The sequence below is a fragment of the Penicillium roqueforti genome, assembly GCF_015533775.1.
Source record: "Penicillium roqueforti strain LCP96 04111 chromosome Unknown scaffold_46, whole genome shotgun sequence".
In the NCBI taxonomy this organism is placed as follows: domain Eukaryota; kingdom Fungi; phylum Ascomycota; class Eurotiomycetes; order Eurotiales; family Aspergillaceae; genus Penicillium; species Penicillium roqueforti.
Window position 1 is genome coordinate 32379 of NW_024067610.1, and position 18383 is coordinate 50761.

General features: G+C 49.7%; 7 protein-coding genes across 7 annotated transcripts; 6 read left to right on the top strand and 1 right to left on the bottom strand.

Annotated features, from left to right (window-relative positions):
* Positions 1–1375: 1375 nt before the first annotated feature.
* On the top strand, positions 1376–3433 carry mirC (siderochrome-iron transporter MirC; the record flags this gene model as incomplete). Its single annotated transcript, XM_039077604.1, has 5 exons — positions 1376–1596; positions 1656–1786; positions 1839–2573; positions 2626–3287; positions 3338–3433. The coding sequence occupies 5 exons, from the start codon at positions 1376–1378 to the stop codon at positions 3431–3433; spliced, it is 1845 nt and encodes a 614-aa protein (XP_038924633.1).
* A 2074-nt stretch (positions 3434–5507) lies between these two features.
* On the top strand, positions 5508–6346 carry cdc42 (Rho family GTPase CDC42; the record flags this gene model as incomplete). The annotated part of the gene is made up of 4 exons (XM_039077606.1): positions 5508–5527; positions 5612–5731; positions 5830–6208; positions 6284–6346. The coding sequence occupies 4 exons, from the start codon at positions 5508–5510 to the stop codon at positions 6344–6346; spliced, it is 582 nt and encodes a 193-aa protein (XP_038924634.1).
* A 1278-nt stretch (positions 6347–7624) lies between these two features.
* Positions 7625–8989, bottom strand: LCP9604111_9361 (agmatinase; the record flags this gene model as incomplete). Its single annotated transcript, XM_039077607.1, has 3 exons — positions 7625–8598; positions 8672–8798; positions 8861–8989. 3 exons carry the CDS (start codon positions 8987–8989, stop codon positions 7625–7627), a joined length of 1230 nt encoding a protein of 409 aa, XP_038924635.1.
* Positions 8990–9541: 552 nt separating this feature from the next.
* LCP9604111_9362 (putative beta-ketoacyl synthase (Cem1)) lies at positions 9542–11144 on the top strand (the record flags this gene model as incomplete). The annotated part of the gene is made up of 7 exons (XM_039077608.1): positions 9542–9575; positions 9636–9802; positions 9870–9977; positions 10029–10100; positions 10153–10506; positions 10560–10928; positions 10983–11144. The coding sequence occupies 7 exons, from the start codon at positions 9542–9544 to the stop codon at positions 11142–11144; spliced, it is 1266 nt and encodes a 421-aa protein (XP_038924636.1).
* Positions 11145–11745: 601 nt separating this feature from the next.
* Positions 11746–13167, top strand: LCP9604111_9363 (deubiquitination module subunit SGF73; the record flags this gene model as incomplete). Its single annotated transcript, XM_039077609.1, has 4 exons — positions 11746–11773; positions 11883–11996; positions 12052–12690; positions 12761–13167. The coding sequence occupies 4 exons, from the start codon at positions 11746–11748 to the stop codon at positions 13165–13167; spliced, it is 1188 nt and encodes a 395-aa protein (XP_038924637.1).
* A 778-nt stretch (positions 13168–13945) lies between these two features.
* Positions 13946–15190, top strand: LCP9604111_9364 (mRNA guanylyltransferase; the record flags this gene model as incomplete). Its single annotated transcript, XM_039077610.1, has 1 exon — positions 13946–15190. The coding sequence occupies one exon, from the start codon at positions 13946–13948 to the stop codon at positions 15188–15190; it is 1245 nt and encodes a 414-aa protein (XP_038924638.1).
* Positions 15191–15620: 430 nt separating this feature from the next.
* Positions 15621–17551, top strand: LCP9604111_9365 (NuA4 histone acetyltransferase complex catalytic subunit ESA1; the record flags this gene model as incomplete). The annotated part of the gene is made up of 6 exons (XM_039077611.1): positions 15621–15703; positions 15790–15817; positions 15908–15972; positions 16043–16077; positions 16136–17319; positions 17393–17551. The coding sequence occupies 6 exons, from the start codon at positions 15621–15623 to the stop codon at positions 17549–17551; spliced, it is 1554 nt and encodes a 517-aa protein (XP_038924639.1).
* Positions 17552–18383: the final 832 nt, after the last annotated feature.

An 18383-nucleotide genomic window follows, 5' to 3' on the forward strand; every position in this document is an offset into this window, starting at 1 on the left:
AGTGTAATCCCGACAATCGGGTGTATGCGCCCACAGGCCCTGTTTCGGATGCCGAGGTCACACCAGTCGCGTGTGGATATGACACAAGTGGAGAGAAGTACCTAAATGAAAGATGCCATCCAATTATTGCATTCCTTTTCCCAATTTCATTTCCGCTGTTAAAGTATATCAAATACTACGGAGTAACTACGGAGTGCATTAATAATGTGCATAGAAGGGAAAATGATATAGCCAGGTCAAGTGACCGGCCCCGTCATTCCGGCTAACAATTCCCTAGATCGGAGGTAATAAATGACAGGGTAGCAATGCATGTCGCTGCCACATAGTGGAGACATTGTATTATGATGTAGCGAAGTGTCCTCGAAATGAGAAGAGACTCTTTGGAAACAAATAACAGAGATCAAGAGATCAAGGTTCCATCTTATCTGATGACGTGAACCAGGGAAACCGTGACTTGGCAGTACCAAAGACTCAGCTCATGCCACCGAGTGAACAAGTGTATTCAGCGGGTGCCCCTCCGCTCCCCGTGCCTGAAACTCCACCTCTTTTGCATTTTCCCTCTTGGACACATTTTCCATCTCTTTTGCGGAGAATACATGGGAACTACCTGGGCAGTTCAGATCCCAGAATGATGACTGGATTGCAACGTGACACTGTTTCTTAAACTGTCCTGGTGCAGCAACCTGGAATGCTAGAGAGCGAGCTGAGATCGGACCTCAGCCTCTCATCTCACCTCACTACACCACAGACCCCATCAGCGTGCATAAGTGCGACCGACGATCGGGGTTGGTGTGGTTTTGCGCAGACTGGCAAGCCTAAACTCTTCAAGGCCTGTTCCCCTTACATTTGGGGCGTCGCCCTCCGAAGCACGGCGGATCTACCCATCCGCCAAATCTTTTGCCCCATAGCTGCCTACCGGATTTTGCTACTTGCTTCCAATATTAATAGCCCTTCATGGGTCGACCCCCGAGGCAAGCGCGCTTCGACATCTTTTTACATATCACGCCCCATATTTATTTTCTTCTTGTCCTGTCCTAAATCAGTCTCTGATTCGCTGTTGACATCCCGTATTGTCATTTCTTTTTCTTCTCTGTGGACCTGAGTGGCTCGGGCTATCTAGCTGAAGAGCAAAAGTACTACTTATTAGAGCAGGGCTCCATCCCTTTTATGTGATACACCCGCTACTTACGTTTGATATCGCATGAACTCCTTTTTTGATGGTCTGTTTCTCGCTTAATCGTCGCTTTTAAGGTCGCCGTCTTTCGTATATGGTTTCTACCAATCCCAGACCGAACTCTCTTGCCGGTTATTCTTATATGGACCCTGTCCATTAGAGAATACTTCCAACGTATACGATCTTGTGGTAACGCGCGACATGCCGCTTCTCGATTCAAGCTCAGGACCGTCCTACGGCACTATTGAACACGGAAGCGCCAGGATGGAGGATGAACGGGATCAACTGTTGCAGGATGAATACCAGGTCGAGGGCCAGCCTAGTGGATTGTCTACACCGGATGAAGTTCAGGAGGGAGTCCAAAAGATTGAAGCCATCAATCTGACTTGGACGACCAAGTCTTTAATGGTGGCCTACGTCAGGTTCGTGTGGCTTGCAGTCCCATGCTTTCTTGCCGAACCCCTGCTGACTTAGCGCAAAGTATATTTCTCATGGCATTCTGCACGTCGCTGGAAGGTCAGACTGTGATGTCGCTGTCTGCATATGCGACGAGTTCATTCAGTAAACATTCATTGATCTCGACCGTCCTCGTTATTCAAAATGTGGTCAATGGTGAGATCTACTACCCCGCTTCAATAAGCGGCTGCTAATCCTTAATCTATAGCTGTCATCAAACCCCCGATGGCTAAGATCGCCGACGTATTCGGTCGCTTCGAGGCTTTCTGTTTGAGCATCCTTATATACGTCCTAGGATACATCCAAATGGCCGGCTCAACCAACGTTCAAACCTACGCCTCTGCCCAAATCTTTTATTCCGCCGGCTCAACGGGCTTGCAGATCCTCCAACAAGTATTCATTGCCGACAGCAGTGACCTGTTGAACCGTGCCTTCCTCGCCCTACTGCCCGAATTCCCATTCTTGGTTACGGTCTGGCTCGGACCGACTATTGCGGGCGCGGTGCTGCGCAGTAGTTCATGGCGATGGGGTTATGGAATGTGGGCTATTATCTTGCCTGCATCCTTCCTGCCACTCGCCCTCACCCTGCTCTTCAATCAGCGCAAGGCCCAGAGATTGAATTTGATCAAGAAGCGTACTAGAAAACGAACAGATTTTGTCAGCGTCGTGCGTCGGACCTGGTATGATCTGGACGTTGGCGGACTGGCCCTTTTGTCCGCTGCCGTCACATTAATTCTGGTGCCTTTAACTCTTGCGGCCTCCGCAAAGAACGGGTGGCAGAACACCAGTATTTTGACCATGATCGCGCTTGGTATTGTTTGCCTGTGTCTGCTACCGTTCTGGGAGTCTTCACGGAAACTGGCCCCGAAGCCCTTGCTCTCTCTACACCTGCTCAAGCAGAGAACTGCTCTTGCGGGTTGTGCATTGGCGTTCTGGTACTTTAGTGAGTTGATTATTCTCTCTACCTTCGAGGTGTCCCTGCTAACCCTACTTAGTGGCCTTCTACTTCTCCGTTCAACCTTATCTCTATTCCTACCTGCAGGTTGTACAAGGATATGACGTTGCCACTGCCGGGCGCGTCACCCAGACCTTCTCTTTCACTTCAACCATTGCCGCATTCAGCGTATCACTTCTTATCAAGTATACCCGGCGATACCGCATCTACATTACCATCGGATGTGTTGTGTACATGACCGGCCTAGCCCTCATGCTCATGTGTCGAGGAGAAGGAGCCTCGCACTTCCAAGTCCTCGGCACACAAATCATGGTCGGCATCGGTGGCGGTCTGGTTAACGTGCCCGTCCAACTGGGCGTCCAAGCATCCGCCAGCCACCAGGAAGTCGCAGCAGCCACTGCGATGTTCCTGACTTCCATGGAGATGGGCGGTGCAGTCGGCGCTGCTATCTCCGGAGCCGTGTGGTCCTCTGCTATCCCAAACAAGCTTCTCCGCTACCTCCCCGAGGAAAGCAAGGGCCGAGCTGCTGAAATCTTCGGCAAGCTGACCACCGCTCTGTCGTACCCAATGGGATCTCCAACTCGCATTGCTATCAACCGTGCGTACCAAGAGACCATGAACAGGCTGTTGACGCTGGCTGTCATCGCTACCCTCCCCCTCATTCCACTGAGTCTTCTCATGGTCGACTACAAACTTGACAAGGTAAGTCACCAAACCGTGGTATCTGATGATCTCCTCTGACTTGATTCTAGATGGGCTATGGTAGTCCTGAGCGGCGGGGCGCCCCGCCTCCAGTTGAGGCAGAAGTAGAGCCCAACTCGGGTGAGGGACACTCCAAACGGACCTAAACCCGGAATTCCTGTGTGCACTCAACACACAGACGATTACGATCTTACGAATTGAACCTTTTTGTGCCTTTTCCATGGCTTTTCCATGGCTTAATTTTTGCATCTCGATACAACCAGGCGTTTCGGGTTATATTCTGTTCACTCAGATTGGACGCGAGCCAATCCACCATTTGCATTCGGCGTTACTATTTACGTATTCACGGGATTAGAGGTATCTATCTTTCTACGACTGAAACAGCTCAATGGATTGAGATAGTTATCAACGCCGAAAATATGAATACCCGAGTTAGCGAAAGACTTGCCCTGCTACATTGCCCTACACATCGTAGTGATTTGTAACCTCGACAAAGATAACAAACCCACGTCCTGCCACCTAGTCAAGCATGATCCGCACACTCCAAACCTTGAAAGCGCTCCGGCGCTTCCGATCAAAATCATCACCAAAACCAGACGATTATTCCGATCCCGCCGGCTTGCCGCCCTAAGCCCCTCAGGCTGTAACATCCTCTGCAGTTACGGCCTAGTGGGTTTCATTTCCCTGAAACAGCAGAAATAAAGTTAATTCGCCCCGGTGTGGCACACCAGAGGTACTTTGCACTGACCTATGAAGATATCCCAGTCTAGTCCAGCCCGAACTTCACGCATCGCGGCCTTATATCCACTGCTATCCGTCATGCGGGAAGGATTTGGATTTGGATTTGGATATCGACTTTATTTCCAATCCGGAAAGCCTTGCTAGATTTGTAGAGGTTGAAATACGTGAATCTTTTGTTTTTTTCTTCTCCATCCAGCCTATCACCCCGCCTTTATCCAGCTCGTATACCAGGACTCTCATACGCACCACGTCTTATCCACGTATCTTACCCGTCCGTGCATGTACCTATGTACCTGCATATATATGCATGCATGCAGACCAGATACCGCGACGGAGGGGCTTGGGGATACATGAGATGGCAATTGGATCTGCCCGACACCCCTAGCATGTGCATGTGCTTACTGTCAATCAATGTATATTGTACGGAGGTATTCCGTATGGAGGACGCATCCTGCAATATATCGTCAGTTGTCAGCTGTCAGGTCATCAATCAGAACCATAGGTGACATAGGTCGCTATACTTAGATAGCTAGTAATATGAGGCACCCGCCAGGGCAAGCTCTGCCAACGTAGTGAAGCTAGTCGTGCAGAGACTGGACCTGGATCGGGCTGCCAAGCTGTGATGGAAACAAGGCACCTACGGAGAACGGAGTACAACATAGGTAATAATGAGAGCTGGATTGGATCGTGACTGTATGAAGGTACTATGGATAGTATTTTATGGTATCCATCTAGGTCCTCGGATCTCTATCACACGATGTAAAACGACGGTTTGGAAAGGGGGGGATTTAGGGCCGAGGGGAGGCCGGGGGACCGTGAATGGTGAAACGAGAATGAAATTGGGGGGTTTTTTAATTATTTCCCATGTTGCTTCTTTTCTCCAAAAGGGTGAAAGAAATAGTCGACTCGAAGGAAAAAGGGGGTAAACACCCCGGGGGTCTCCTTTTGTTCCTAGACGGGGCTTATCTTAACTAGTTATACTGAAGTTATAGTTACTTGGGGTATTATTGGGGTGATGGGTGTTTCGTACTTGCACCTGTTACTGACTTGAAGCTGTCATTCCCCTACATATCCTAAATTCGAGTCTCCAAGATACAGCAATTGTAAAGAATAGAATAGGGGATTAGCGCTTGAGCTGATATTTATAGTCGAGATACTGATACCGTTCTCTTGGCAAGTAATGAATGACATCAACAGCAAATATCATAGTGAATGAGTATTAGATCATATAGAATAGTGCAAAATATGAGAAACGACAATGCTAGATCTAAATTATCTCTTATAGAACACAATTAATACCAAGAAGCTGTTCAAGCAAGCGAGTGCTGTACAGACCGTGTATCGAAACTAGCACCGTGTCTAGACTCCATACTCTGCGGGTTGCCCCATTCAATCCAGACCACAGCTTCTTCCTCCCTTTTTGTCTCCCACACTTCTCTTCTCTAACACTCCTACATCAACACTTCTCATTAATTCAACATGGTCGTCGCTACCATCAAGTACGCTATTCCATCTCGCTTCATCTCCTCACTCTTTGCCGAGGCGAAAAAACCCCCCAGATCTCATGGCTAACCCCAACCCAGATGTGTCGTGGTGGGGGACGGTGCAGTGGGAAAGACCTGTCTGCTCATCTCATACACAACGAACAAGTTCCCTTCGGAATATGTCCCCACCGTCTTTGACAACTACGCCGTGACCGTGATGTAAGTCATCTCCCCACCCCTCCCCCCCGAGAAGAAAAAAGTTATACGTCAGTCTAGCCTCAAAGAAACACTTCTAACCGATCGCTCTCCAAATTCAGGATCGGCGATGAGCCTTACACCCTGGGACTGTTTGATACCGCCGGTCAAGAGGATTACGATCGCCTGCGCCCGCTCTCTTATCCACAGACCGACGTCTTCCTGGTCTGTTTCTCGGTGACCTCGCCCGCCTCCTTTGAAAACGTCCGGGAGAAGTGGTTCCCCGAGGTGCACCACCACTGTCCTGGTGTGCCCTGTCTGATCGTCGGCACACAAACCGATTTACGCGATGACGCCGGAGTCCGGGACAAACTCGCTCGCCAGAAGATGACCCCCATCCGCAAAGAAGACGGTGACCGGATGGCCAAGGAACTCGGCGCCGTTAAATACGTCGAATGTTCCGCCCTGACTCAGTACAAGCTGAAGGACGTCTTTGATGAGGTACACCGAGTCTTTCAATTTTGCTGCCCGACATCTCCACACCGCCACTGACACCGTATCTTTCTACCTTTCTAGGCTATTGTCGCGGCACTCGAGCCCGCGCCCAAGAAGAAGTCAAGGGGCTGCCGCTTGCTGTGAAGTTACCCTTCACGGATTTATCGCAACGGGTTGGTCCGAGTGCGACGGATAATGTTGCACTTGGGTTGATGCCTGGTTGACGCGCGCCTCGAAGCAGCTACGATGGAATGAACCTGTTTATCTCTTTTTCTACTCTTCACGTTCTATTGGGCGGCAAATATTTCTGACTGGACTGGTTTTCTGGGATATCCAAATTCAGCGACAAAAAAAAAGGGGGAGGAGTGTGGTCTTGTATTATGGCTAGCGATGCTATCTGAAGCGTTCCATATCTACGTTTTCCAGTTGAAAATGGCTTCTGTGCTTTTTCTTGACCTCCTTCTCTCTTATTTTGTCTCTGTTCGCATATCCCGGTTCGAGCCCTAATCTCTCTAGTTTGCCTTGTCCCTTTTCTGCTCTCTATCTCTGCTTCTACTTTTCTTCTTGGTTCGCCTGGCCGCATCTACCTGCCATATTCAACGACTTGGTCTAGAGCTACCTCGGTGCTCGTCTATTACCTTTTACTTTCCCCGATCCCGATCCTCTACCCTCATTCCTCTCCTTCACGAACTACAGCGACAGCAATTTTGACCTTCTTCTCCCCTTTTTGTCGCGTCGACTACACTCCCCACATATCACCTATTACCTTCTCCGCACCCGGCACTTTCACCTCTTCGGTCGTCTCTCTCGGCGTTGGACGTCAGGGCGTCGTGTTTTGGCTGGACGGTTTCCGTCAATGTTGTCCCATATCCCCCATATGCCCCTGTCCTTTTCTTCTTCGCGTGCTATTTATGTACCCCAGCTTTGCGACCCCGGACTATGAATTTGAGCTTGCTGTACCCTTCCCTTGCAGATCCGGCTTCTTCTCTGCGTCTTTTTGCTTGTGATTTCCTCTACTCCAATCTGATCTACAATCGCCATCACTCTCCATGCGCGCGGTCTTGATACAAGCGTCTTCGTTTACGTCCTTTCTGCGATCTCTTGCAGTCTTTTGAGTTATGTCTCACTAAAGAGCAACGTTATTTTGGGTCATTAGAAAGTTACAGACTCCAATACAACCAGTTCTATGAAGACATTTGGGTTGAACGTGTATCTGTCACGTAGCTTGTAGTATTTTGATATTGTATTTCCAAGGTTACTCCCGTCCGAGTCTGTGAGATCATAGGCTAAATGAGTTCAGGCTCCTACTGTGCCATGACATCACTCCAGTCTACCAAGGAAGGAATCATTCAAATAGATATCATTCATTCTTCACTTCATTCCACATGCATCTCGTAGATCTAAATGTCCAAATGTCCAAACTCAAAGCTCATCCTTACCCTCCTGCTTCTTCTTTCTCTCCTCCTGCTCCATCCATCCATACCACCCGCCAAGCTCCTCATCAACACCAGACTTAACAAGACTAGTAATAATCTCAAAAGCAACCTGCGCCGCCGCAAGGGCAGTAGTCTCTCCCTTATTATCATAAGCCGGCGAAACCTCCACAATATCCGCACCGACAATATTCAACTTCTCCAAACCCCGCAGAATTCGAATGAACTCCCGCGTAGTCCAACCACCAGGCTCAGGCGTTCCAGTTCCAGGCGCCGTACCAGGATCCAACACATCAATATCAACAGACAGATAAACAGGCTGCTCAGGATCAACGCCCGTGCGCGCAAGGATCGTCTCAACAATCCCCATAGGCCCAAGCTCATCAATATCATCCGCATGAATACGAATGAATCCCTGCTCAGGCCCCGGGTTCGTATAATCCCCCGCATCAACACCAGTAAGCCTCGTGCGCAGTCCCGCATGCGCAGAAGTAGCATTACAAATCAGTCCCTCGCGACTCGCCTTGTGGAAAAATGACCCGTGGTTGAACTGCGTCTGCTCGGACTGCCAGTACGCGCTGTACCGCACCGGATTCCACGTGTCGAGGTGCGCGTCGAAGTGCACGACCGTGATCGGCTTCTGGTAGATCTGGTGCAGAGCCCGCAGTGCAGGTAGCGCAATGCTGTGGTCGCCACCTAGAGTGATGAGCTTGGGGTGCTGGGCGCCGATCCCGTTCGCCTTGGGTGCTTTGTTCACGATGCTGCGGGATCCGAGCTCGAGGAACGCTTCGTACATCTGTCGCTCGGCTAGTCCGTTGTCGAACGGTGTCACGGGGATGTCGCCGCAGTCGGTGATCTTCGCCCAGGATAGGTAGGGGTTGATCCCGGCGCGCGTGTTGTAGCCTGTTCCGGCCATTTGGCGTGCGCTCGCGGCGCGGATGGCGCGTGGTCCGAAGCGGGCACCTGGTGGGGGTTTGTTAGTATTTTGTTTCGTAGGTTTGGTTTGGATGTTGGATGTGGTGGTGGTGAGTCGTACCAGGTCGGTAGCTGACGGCTGTATCAAATGGTGCACCGATAATGGCAATGTCGTAGTTCTCATCGGGCTCGATAAGACACCTGACCGGCTTCAGGTGGGCGAAGCTGGCAATGCCGGAGAAAGTCCACTATAGTTACATGTTAGCAGTCGTTCGGACCTCATTCCTTAGATATTCTAGCATTGGCATACCTCCTGATCCCACTTCTTGAGTAATTCCGCCCGCTCATGTTCGGGCACTACCTCGCCGTTATCGTGGTGCGCGCAGGCGGCCGCGGAGCCGGCCAAAGCCAGTGTGAGGAAGGTTTTCCAAGCAGACATGGCTGAAGTTAATGGGATGAAGTAAAAGAGAAGATGGAAATGAAGAGATTTATTTTTCTACATAACCCCCATCTCGTCAAGTTTCCTGAAGCAGTAGTGTTGTAAAGGGAAAGACGAACAGATAGGGTTGTCCCGATCGTGAAGACTTTCCCTTCTTGGCCGTGGCCCGCTTTTCGGTTTTCTTTCTTTTGACAACTCCTCCGATAGCTTTTATACAAAGTTATTAACGATGCAATGCGGCGAGTCGTTGTAACCGGTCTTGGGGCGGTGACACCGCTAGGTGTAGGTGAGTTGCTTCTTTTTTTTGTTTTGTTGTTTTGGCATCGATAGCTTCGAGGTCATCCTTGGAGCTCACCTGGACATGTGACCGGGTACAATGCATGCAATTACACAATTCGGCAATTATCTGTCAGCAAGACAATGCCAGCACACTCTATCCATCTCTAATTGTCCGGGAGCTCTATCCGATATCCCCGGACTCCGAGCTGTCGAGCTTCTTCGTTCTCCACTTCCCACTCCGGAAGGGGAAGGTCGTGACAGCCAATGAGGGGAATGCGGACCGGGAAGATAAGAGACATTACCCGCCGTATACATACTGGGTTTCACATGCGCATGTTACTGTGACTAACACCGGGTTTGGCTGCAGGGATTCGGCGTACATGGAAACGCTTGTTAGATGGCCATTGCGGCGTTGTGAATGTGAAGGATCGCGATGAGCGCTTCGCCGAGCAACCCTGTCAGGTTGCTGCCGTTGTCCCACAGGGCAATCGCGATAATGGTGGATGGACTGCCTCGGAATGGTTGAGTCGGGGTGTAAGCCAGCTATCTTCACTTTGTGATTTGTGATTTATTTGTGATGCTGATACTTTGGAATGGATAGGATGAGCGGAAGATGGCCAAGTTTGCACAGTATGCTATGGCGGCGACGGAAGAGGCGCTTCAAGATGCGGACTGGAAGCCCAAGCTTTTTGAGCAGAGGGAAGCCACAGTATGTGTGGGAATATGTGAAGCTTGACAGCTATACTAACCATTTTGATAGGGAATCTGTCTAGGATCAGGCATTGGGAATTTTGATGAAATCTACAACACAGTTATTGCCTACGACAAGGGTGTAAGTTTATATCGTATAAGATCTAGGAACATACAGCTAACTTATTGCACAGGGCTACAAAAAGGTCAATCCGCTGTTCGTGCCGAAGCTGCTGATCAACCTTGGCGCTGGGCATATCTCTATGAAGTACGGGTTCATGGGCCCGAGCCATTCCGCAACAACGGCTTGCACAACTGGTGCCCATTCCATTGGCGATGCAGCTCGGTTCATCGCCTTCGGTGATGCCGATGTAATGGTCGCTGGTGGTGCCGAGTCCTGTATCCATCCTTTGGCCATTGGCGGCTTTGCGCGTGCAAGAAGTCTATCGACGGGGTTTAACGATACTCCAGAGAAGGCGTCACGGCCGTTCGACGCCGACCGTGCAGGCTTTGTAGTCGGCGAAGGTGCAGCTGTGATGGTTCTGGAGGTATGTCCTGCCTATACGCATACTACAACCCGATACTGACGCCTAAAGTATAGGAGCTAGAACATGCCCTGGCAAGAGGGGCGCGGATCTATGCAGAACTCAAAGGGTATGGCTGCTCCAGCGACGCACATCATATGACCTCGCCTAAAGAAAATGGTGAAGGCGCGTTTATGGCTATGAAAAAGGCGCTTAAGCAAGCCCAGTTACGTCCTGCTGCAGTCGACTATATCAATGCACATGCAACTTCGACTATTGTCGGTGACGCTGCTGAGAACGCTGCTATCAAGGCCCTCCTGCTTGGCCCTGATGGTAAAGATAAGGCTGCTGATGTGAACGTCAGCAGCACAAAGGGTGCCCTCGGTCATCTGCTTGGTGGTGCTGGTGCTATAGAAGCTTTGATCAGTGTACTTGCAATCCATGAGGTGAGTGGCTGTACACTAGACATGCTGTGCTAGGTTCTTGCTAACGAGGAACAGAATACCATGCCACCTACTATCAACCTAGATCGCTTGGCTGATGGGTTTGATTGCAACTATGCGCCGAAAGATCCCCAGTCACGACAGATCGATGTTGCCTTGACAAATAGTTTTGGTTTTGGTGGCACTAACAGTAGCCTTTGCTTTGCACATTATTCATGATATTTGTTTCTAACATGTATGATATTGTATGAATATTTGTTTGAGTACAACAATGTGTTTTTGGAGCCAGAAGCACGGGCGACTAAGTATGCTACCTTTGACTTGACTATTATTCTATGCTGGTCGGCCTACCATTAATCTTAAAGCCTATAAAGATGAAGCCTCTACTCTTTCTTAGGGCAGCGTATCATTCAATTCTATATGCGATACTTAACGTCCTGAATGCCATCAAATTATAACTCTCTTATTACAAGCTTGGCAGGTGCTGATTTGCCTACAACATAAAAAGAGTCGCTGCCTGATTAATCTGATTGACCAACAATGTACTGTATCAAGAAATTGCTTGGAAGAACATCAGTCTCTACCATTAGCTATTCTCATCAATAGAATTAAATGTTACACGCAGAGCAAAATAGAAGCCAAAGTGCCTATTCAATAGATCAACAGATGGCACGTGACTGATCCTAACGCGGAGCCCAGCCCGACCTTGACTCCGGCGACTGAACTCATTCCTTTATAAACACCCCCACGCCATTTCAAAGGCTTTCCGAGTGACAAGAAAGCGTTCTGTCTCTCGGTACTCTCTCCCTTTGCGCTCACCATGGCGAACAATGGTGACCCCGGTCAAGGTAAGCAATACCTAGTTCCTGTCAAGCGCAAAGCATCTAGGATACTTCGAGATCAAGTTCGGCGCATCGATCTACAAATGATCTGAGCTAATTCTATATTTTTTGACAGGACGGGGAAGTCTTGTTGATGCGTCCGGGTACACTTTCACAGACAAGGATACTAAACCCGGCAAGATCAAGGTGAAGAAGACGTCCAAGGCGTCTACCAAGAAGAAGGCAGATGGTAAAGCTCCCTGGATATGCTTTCACAGGAATTAATGATACTAACAAACTAATAGAAGCCAAAGATGGCCCTATCGATACCTCCCCTACCGCCTCTCCTATTCCCTCCCTCGACAGCAAAGTCGTTTCCGTGTTCCCGACCGGCAAGCCGCGTGAAGATGACCTCCTCGAGACCGTCATCTGCAAGCATTGCAAACGGCCCACTCTCAAGCAAACCGCAGCTGATCATGTCCGCGGCTGCTTGAAGGCCAAGCAGGAGAAGGCGCGCAAGAAGAAGGAAGCCCGCGACGCGGCCAATCGCCTGAAGGCCGGCGATGATAGAGACGATGACGGTGCCGATAAGGCCGACGGAGAAAACCCTAACATGGGTCAGAAAAGCGCCAAAAAGAGCGCTGCCAAGGGTACCGAGGACGGCAACAAGAAGGGCAAGAAGCGCAAGGCCGATGAAGAGGATGGCAGGGAGTCAAAGAAAAAGAAGAAGAAGGATGAGGTCAAGCAAAAGACGGCCAAACCGAAGGGCCCTGTCGATGTCGAGAAACAGTGCGGTGTCACTCTTCCCAACGGCGCGCAGTGCGCTCGTTCCTTGACCTGCAAGAGCCATTCAATGGGTGCCAAGCGTTCGGTTCCTGGCCGGACACTGCCATATGATATGCTTCTCCAGCAGTATCAGAAGAAGAACCAGGCTCGCCAGCAGAGTAAGTTTGCTATTATCTTGTTTATGCTGCTCCTATAGATCACGAGATGACTAACCCATTCGAACCACAGAGGCGGCTATCGATGCCAACGCTCCTCTGCAGGAAGATATCGAGAACACCGGTCCTATTGACTCAGATGAAGAAAGAGACGCTGTCATGGCCGCCATTGCCCGTTCTGCGCCCCAACCCCTTGTGCGCCACCCCGTCATCACCACCAAGTCGAAGTATCGATATGTCCGCATCAAGGAGCAGATGTCGCATGCCATGGGAGTTCGAAACGGCGGTGGACTTTTCTCCAACGAGGAGAGCCAACCTCTTTTCGGTGGTATTCTTTTCTCGACTGTCGCGACCGATTTGGAATCATCCTCATCGGTTGACGCCATTGGGGAGCCTGATATCTCTGCTGGTGGAATGGATGGAAGCAAAAGATCTGCTGTTCCAGGTAGCCGCAAAACCCCGGTCACTTCTGCCTCTTGATTGGCTTGTCAATCAACCTGCGCATATCAGGCGATGATTTATGACGACTCTTTTTTTGTTTGCGGTTGTGGTTTGAAAAGGTTTGAGCTTTTACGGTGTGTACTGGATACTGGATGCTGGCGTTCATGGGTGCAGGAGGACTACTGACTGTACTATTCTTCTTTGATTTCTTTGCATCTTTTTAGTTCCTCGATTTCCCTGGATAGGCCATGGGTACAGGCTGGTTCTGTCTGCTTTGAAAGGTGACGATATGATACCCCGACTGGCGTGATATGTACATTCAAGTTTCGAAAGTTGTTGCGATTGAATACTTTCTACCTCATTGAGCTCTGTCTAATAAATCTGTAAGCATAAATGCCATCTGTAACCATGTAGGACACCCCAATGAATACGCTATGCACTAATAGCCCAGGGCGTGAAGCTATTCAGATTACGTGAGGTGTGCCTGAGGCATAAGGACATCCATCTCATTCCGTTCGCCGATCATCCATTGTCTTTGAGACCTGACAGCATGAGCAAAGCGAGCCATACTATGACCCTTGGGCGATCCTCTTTATTCGTTATTTCCAAAGCCACCTGCAGCTGAAAAGCGTCTGGTTTATATTGTCGCGATTGCGGGCGAGCGCCCTGTGCATTTGCTACTCCACCATCAAGCTTTCCGAGTCTTATTGATTGCAGCTCGACCCCCCTCTCAACTCTGGAAATCTAGGACTATCAGACTCATCCTTGAGCTTCTTACACCATAAACCCAGTCCCTCTGAACCTTCAACTTTTCACAATGAGCCACGCTGTCCCCGATCTAGACGCGATTGGCATCAAAGCCGACCATGACCTAGCTGATCAGTTTCGCCGCGAAGTCGCCAACCTTCTCGGGCGCAACAACCTCAACTTCCCTGGCGCACAACCGGTCAGCTTCTCGTCGCGGCACCTTGTCGAGCTACAGCGGGAGGACTACTTTGTCTGCGAAAAGACCGACGGTATCCGCTGCCTGATGTATTTTGCGCGCGGAGATCCCGACTCCGATATGCCCGAGATTCATTACCTGATCGATCGCAAGAACGACTACCGCTACGTGCCCGGCCTACACTTCCCCCTACCGAACGACGAAAGTTTCCAGGGATACCACGTCGACACCCTGGTTGACGGCGAGCTTGTCAACGACACCTACGAGGATGGAACCACCCAGCTGAAATATCTGGTCTTCGACTGCCTGGTGCTGGACGGGCAAAGCTTGATGCACCGTACCCTTGATAAGCGTCTAGCATACTTCAAGGAGAAGGTACTCAGGCCATACAATGCCATGTATCGCAAATTCCCGGAGGAGAAGAATCACCGCCCATTCGCAGTCGAGGACAAATCCACACAATTTAGTTACGGCCTTGAGATGATGTTCCGCGAAATCATTCCCAAGGTCAAGCGCATTCACGGCAACGACGGTCTCATCTTTACTTGCCGCAGTACTCCGTACCGCATCGGCACCGACGAGCACATCCTCAAATGGAAGCCACCCCAGGAGAACACTGTTGATTTCCGTATGCGCCTTGAGTTTCCGACACTCGAGCCAGATACCGAGGATGAGGCTGATGGTATCACCCAGCCCTACGTGGACTACGACGCTATCCCAACCTGCCACCTGTTCGTCATGCTCAATGCTGGTGAGTACCGTCATTTTGGAGAGATGTTTCTCGAGCCAAAGGAATGGGAAGATCTCAAAGCTCTTGGCATTCCTCTTGATGACACTATTGTTGAGTGCGCCAAAGATATGGAAGGACGCTGGCGCTTCCATCGTCTTCGTGATGACAAGAACGATGCGAACCACATCTCCACTGTTGAAAAGGTTCTTGAAAGTATTGAGGACCGCGTCACTGAAGAGGATCTCATCCGCCTTGCTCCCCTCATCAAAACAGCTTGGAAGCAGCGCCAGCACAATATGGCTGCTGCGGGTGAGGACAAAAAACGGAGAGCCCAAGCTTTGCCACCGTCCGCAAATGCGAATGGTGTCAAGCGGAAATTTGAGGGGTGATGGGAAAGACGTATATAGTCTTTAGGTTGAGCACATGGCTTCTTTCTCGGCTGCTCTTCATCTCTGGTTCATTGCAAGGCGCTTGGCGTAGGTTTGGACTTTGCATTTTATCTACAAGATCATGACAACATGGAAGGGAATGTAAATCCCGCAAACGGGAGACGGTGTTTATGGCATTATCATTTGGGATGGTTCAAGAAATGAAAAGATTTCCCTCCCCCTCTTGTAATATAGTTGTACTCTGTAAATCTTCAGCTGAATGAAGTCCTGTATAGACTCGGGACCCCGATGCGGAACAGCTTACATAACAATCACCCAGTTTGCTCCCTTTCCCGCATCATTTCCCCATCACCAAATGACCACAGTATCTGCTCGATTCCATCATTCCCATCTCTGATATTGCTTCAATCCTAACTTCCAGTCCGACAACATGGGCGTCCGAGATTCCCACGGGGAGACGACGGGGACGCCCGACCCCGTTGACAGAGGGTTCGCCACACTCAACACCATCAGGTATGTCGCTTTTTATATCCAGAATAATTAGCCTTGGGCTTTTTAGGTCGACTTTCATCGGTCGCAAGTGCTAACTGGCTTTGTAGAATCGGTGTGAAAGCCATGGTGCAGAAGGTTCGTTCTGGCCTTGTGGTCGCAGATTTTTGTGTCCATATCACGTGATTATCAATCAGTATGGGCTTTGATACTGACTATTCTATGTAGGACGGAGAACTGCGAAAAGCTGAGATTCTGTCAATCAGACAGCGAAAGGATGGTCCTTCCTTTTAGTATGTTTGCCTCTATTCATATTGTGTCTGTTTTTTTTTTTTTTCGAATTGGTGCTGATATAGAACCCAGCGTACACTATGTCGATTTTAACAAACGTCTTGATGGTAAGTTCCCACTTCCACAAATGCATTCATTTGGACTTTTCTCTGACTCGTTTGTCAGAATGGGTTGCGTCTTCTCGCATCGATCTCTCCCAAGAAGTTGAATGGCCTCAGCCAGATAAGGCTGATAAAAAGAAGACCGCTGCTGCCAGCAAAGCGGCGCCTAGCAAGAATGTGAATGCAAATAAGCGTGCTCGGGCTGAAAGCCGTGATATGTCACAAACACCCGATATCTTAGGCGGCAATAATGCGAACGTCGGCAAGTTGTCACGGCCCTCGAAGGCTGGAGGCAAAGAAAACCTCGGTGTCGAAACACCTGGAGACTCATCGATGTTCCCATCTGAGGCTGTTTCGACAGCCGGCACACCCAAGGCCACCGAGTCAGAAGACTTCGAAATGGCAGATGCTGCAGCTGAAAGTAAATCGGTAAAAGAAGATCATGTCCAAACGACCACAGGCGAGGTGATTACACGAGGGGAGGAAATCGAGCGACTCCGCACAGGTGGTAGTATGACACAGAACCCGACGGAGATCCATCGCGTGCGAAACTTGACCCGCCTCCAGATGGGCAAGTACGACGTCGAGCCGTGGTACTTCTCGCCGTACCCGGATTCCTTCTCGGACGTCGACCTAGTCTACATCGACGAGTTCTGCCTGAGCTATTTTGACAACAAGCGTGCTTTCGAGCGCCATCGCGCAAAATGCACCTTGACCCACCCACCTGGTAATGAGATTTACCGCGACGACTATATCTCCTTCTTTGAAGTCGACGGCCGTCGCCAGCGCACCTGGTGCCGGAACCTGTGTCTCCTGAGCAAGCTCTTCCTCGACCACAAGACGCTTTACTACGATGTCGACCCATTCCTGTTCTATTGTATGACGACTCGCGACGAAACCGGCTGCCATTTCGTCGGCTACTTCTCTAAGGAGAAGGACTCCGCTGAGGGGTATAATCTGGCGTGTATTATGACTTTGCCGCAATACCAACGCCGCGGCTTCGGCCGTCTGCTCATCTCATTCAGCTACGAGCTCAGCAAGCGTGAAGGCAAGCTCGGCTCCCCCGAGAAGCCACTCAGTGATTTGGGTCTACTTGGTTATCGACAGTACTGGCGCGAGACACTAGTGGAGTTATTGATCGAGCCGACCCGAGAAGCTATAAGCGAGAACGAGCTCGCGGTGCTCACTTCCATGACTGAGAAGGACGTCCACGAGACTCTAGTTGTATTCAACATGCTCCGATACCACGTAAGTCTGATTTCCACGTATAACTGTACTGCAGTACATACAATACCGTGTGATTTACTAACTCTCTTTGCAGAAGGGTAATTGGGTCATTGTACTCACGGACCAGGTCGTGGAGGAGCACGAAAAGCGACTCAAGAAGGAGGAGATCAAGGGCGCGCGCAAAATTGACCCTGCCCGTCTCCAGTGGAAGCCTCCTGTCTTTGCTGCTTCCAGCCGGACCTGGAACTGGTGAAGAGAAATCTCTGCTCACTTTCGTTTTGTTCAATATCATGCGACCTGTTTTAATATGCGTGGTTATCTAATGGATGTTCGGGCTTGGTTTGGGGGCGTTATGGACGTCGAAACGATGGTCATCTTCAGACTTGTCGCATCACAAATGCCACCATGTCTCTTGATTCGATTGTTTTGACCTTTGGGTTGATCTGGGCGGCGTATTCCAGGGACAAGGCGTTTATTTTGAGCCTTGTAGGGGCTTTCCTCGGTTGATACCTATCATATGTTTAAATCTTTAACTATCCTCTGTTTATACTTCTAAACCTGTTGTTTATTAAACTCTTTCATCACTTAGTATGTCAAATCGTCGTAGATGGAGAACTTTTTTGTCTTCTTCTGATGTGAGTCCAGTAAAGCCACCGTAATATGAACCATCAATCTACTACTTCCACAATCTCATCGAGAAAGCGACAGCGTTGTCCATTCACTTTCACCCTCAACTTCCCAGTCGAAATCTACCTCACCATCTTGCTATCTAATTACAAGGTGTAAGGGTTTATTCTAGCGAAACTACCCAGCTGAAGGTAAGAGGTTACCTAGCTCACCTTATTTGCCTATCTTGAGAGCTCGAGATTACGTTTACAACAGAAAAAGAACATGGAATTGTGTAACAATGGAATTCTCTTGGTAAGTATCCGTGCGGATTTGGCTGAATACTCGGCAATGTGATACTGCTAGGTCAGAACAAGCATGCACCACTTGGGCAATGATCGCGCAAACAGGGCGTCGAATCTGTAGACGGTGATCGTCCACACATCAAAAGCCAAAAGAAAAGCCGCAATTCCGAATGG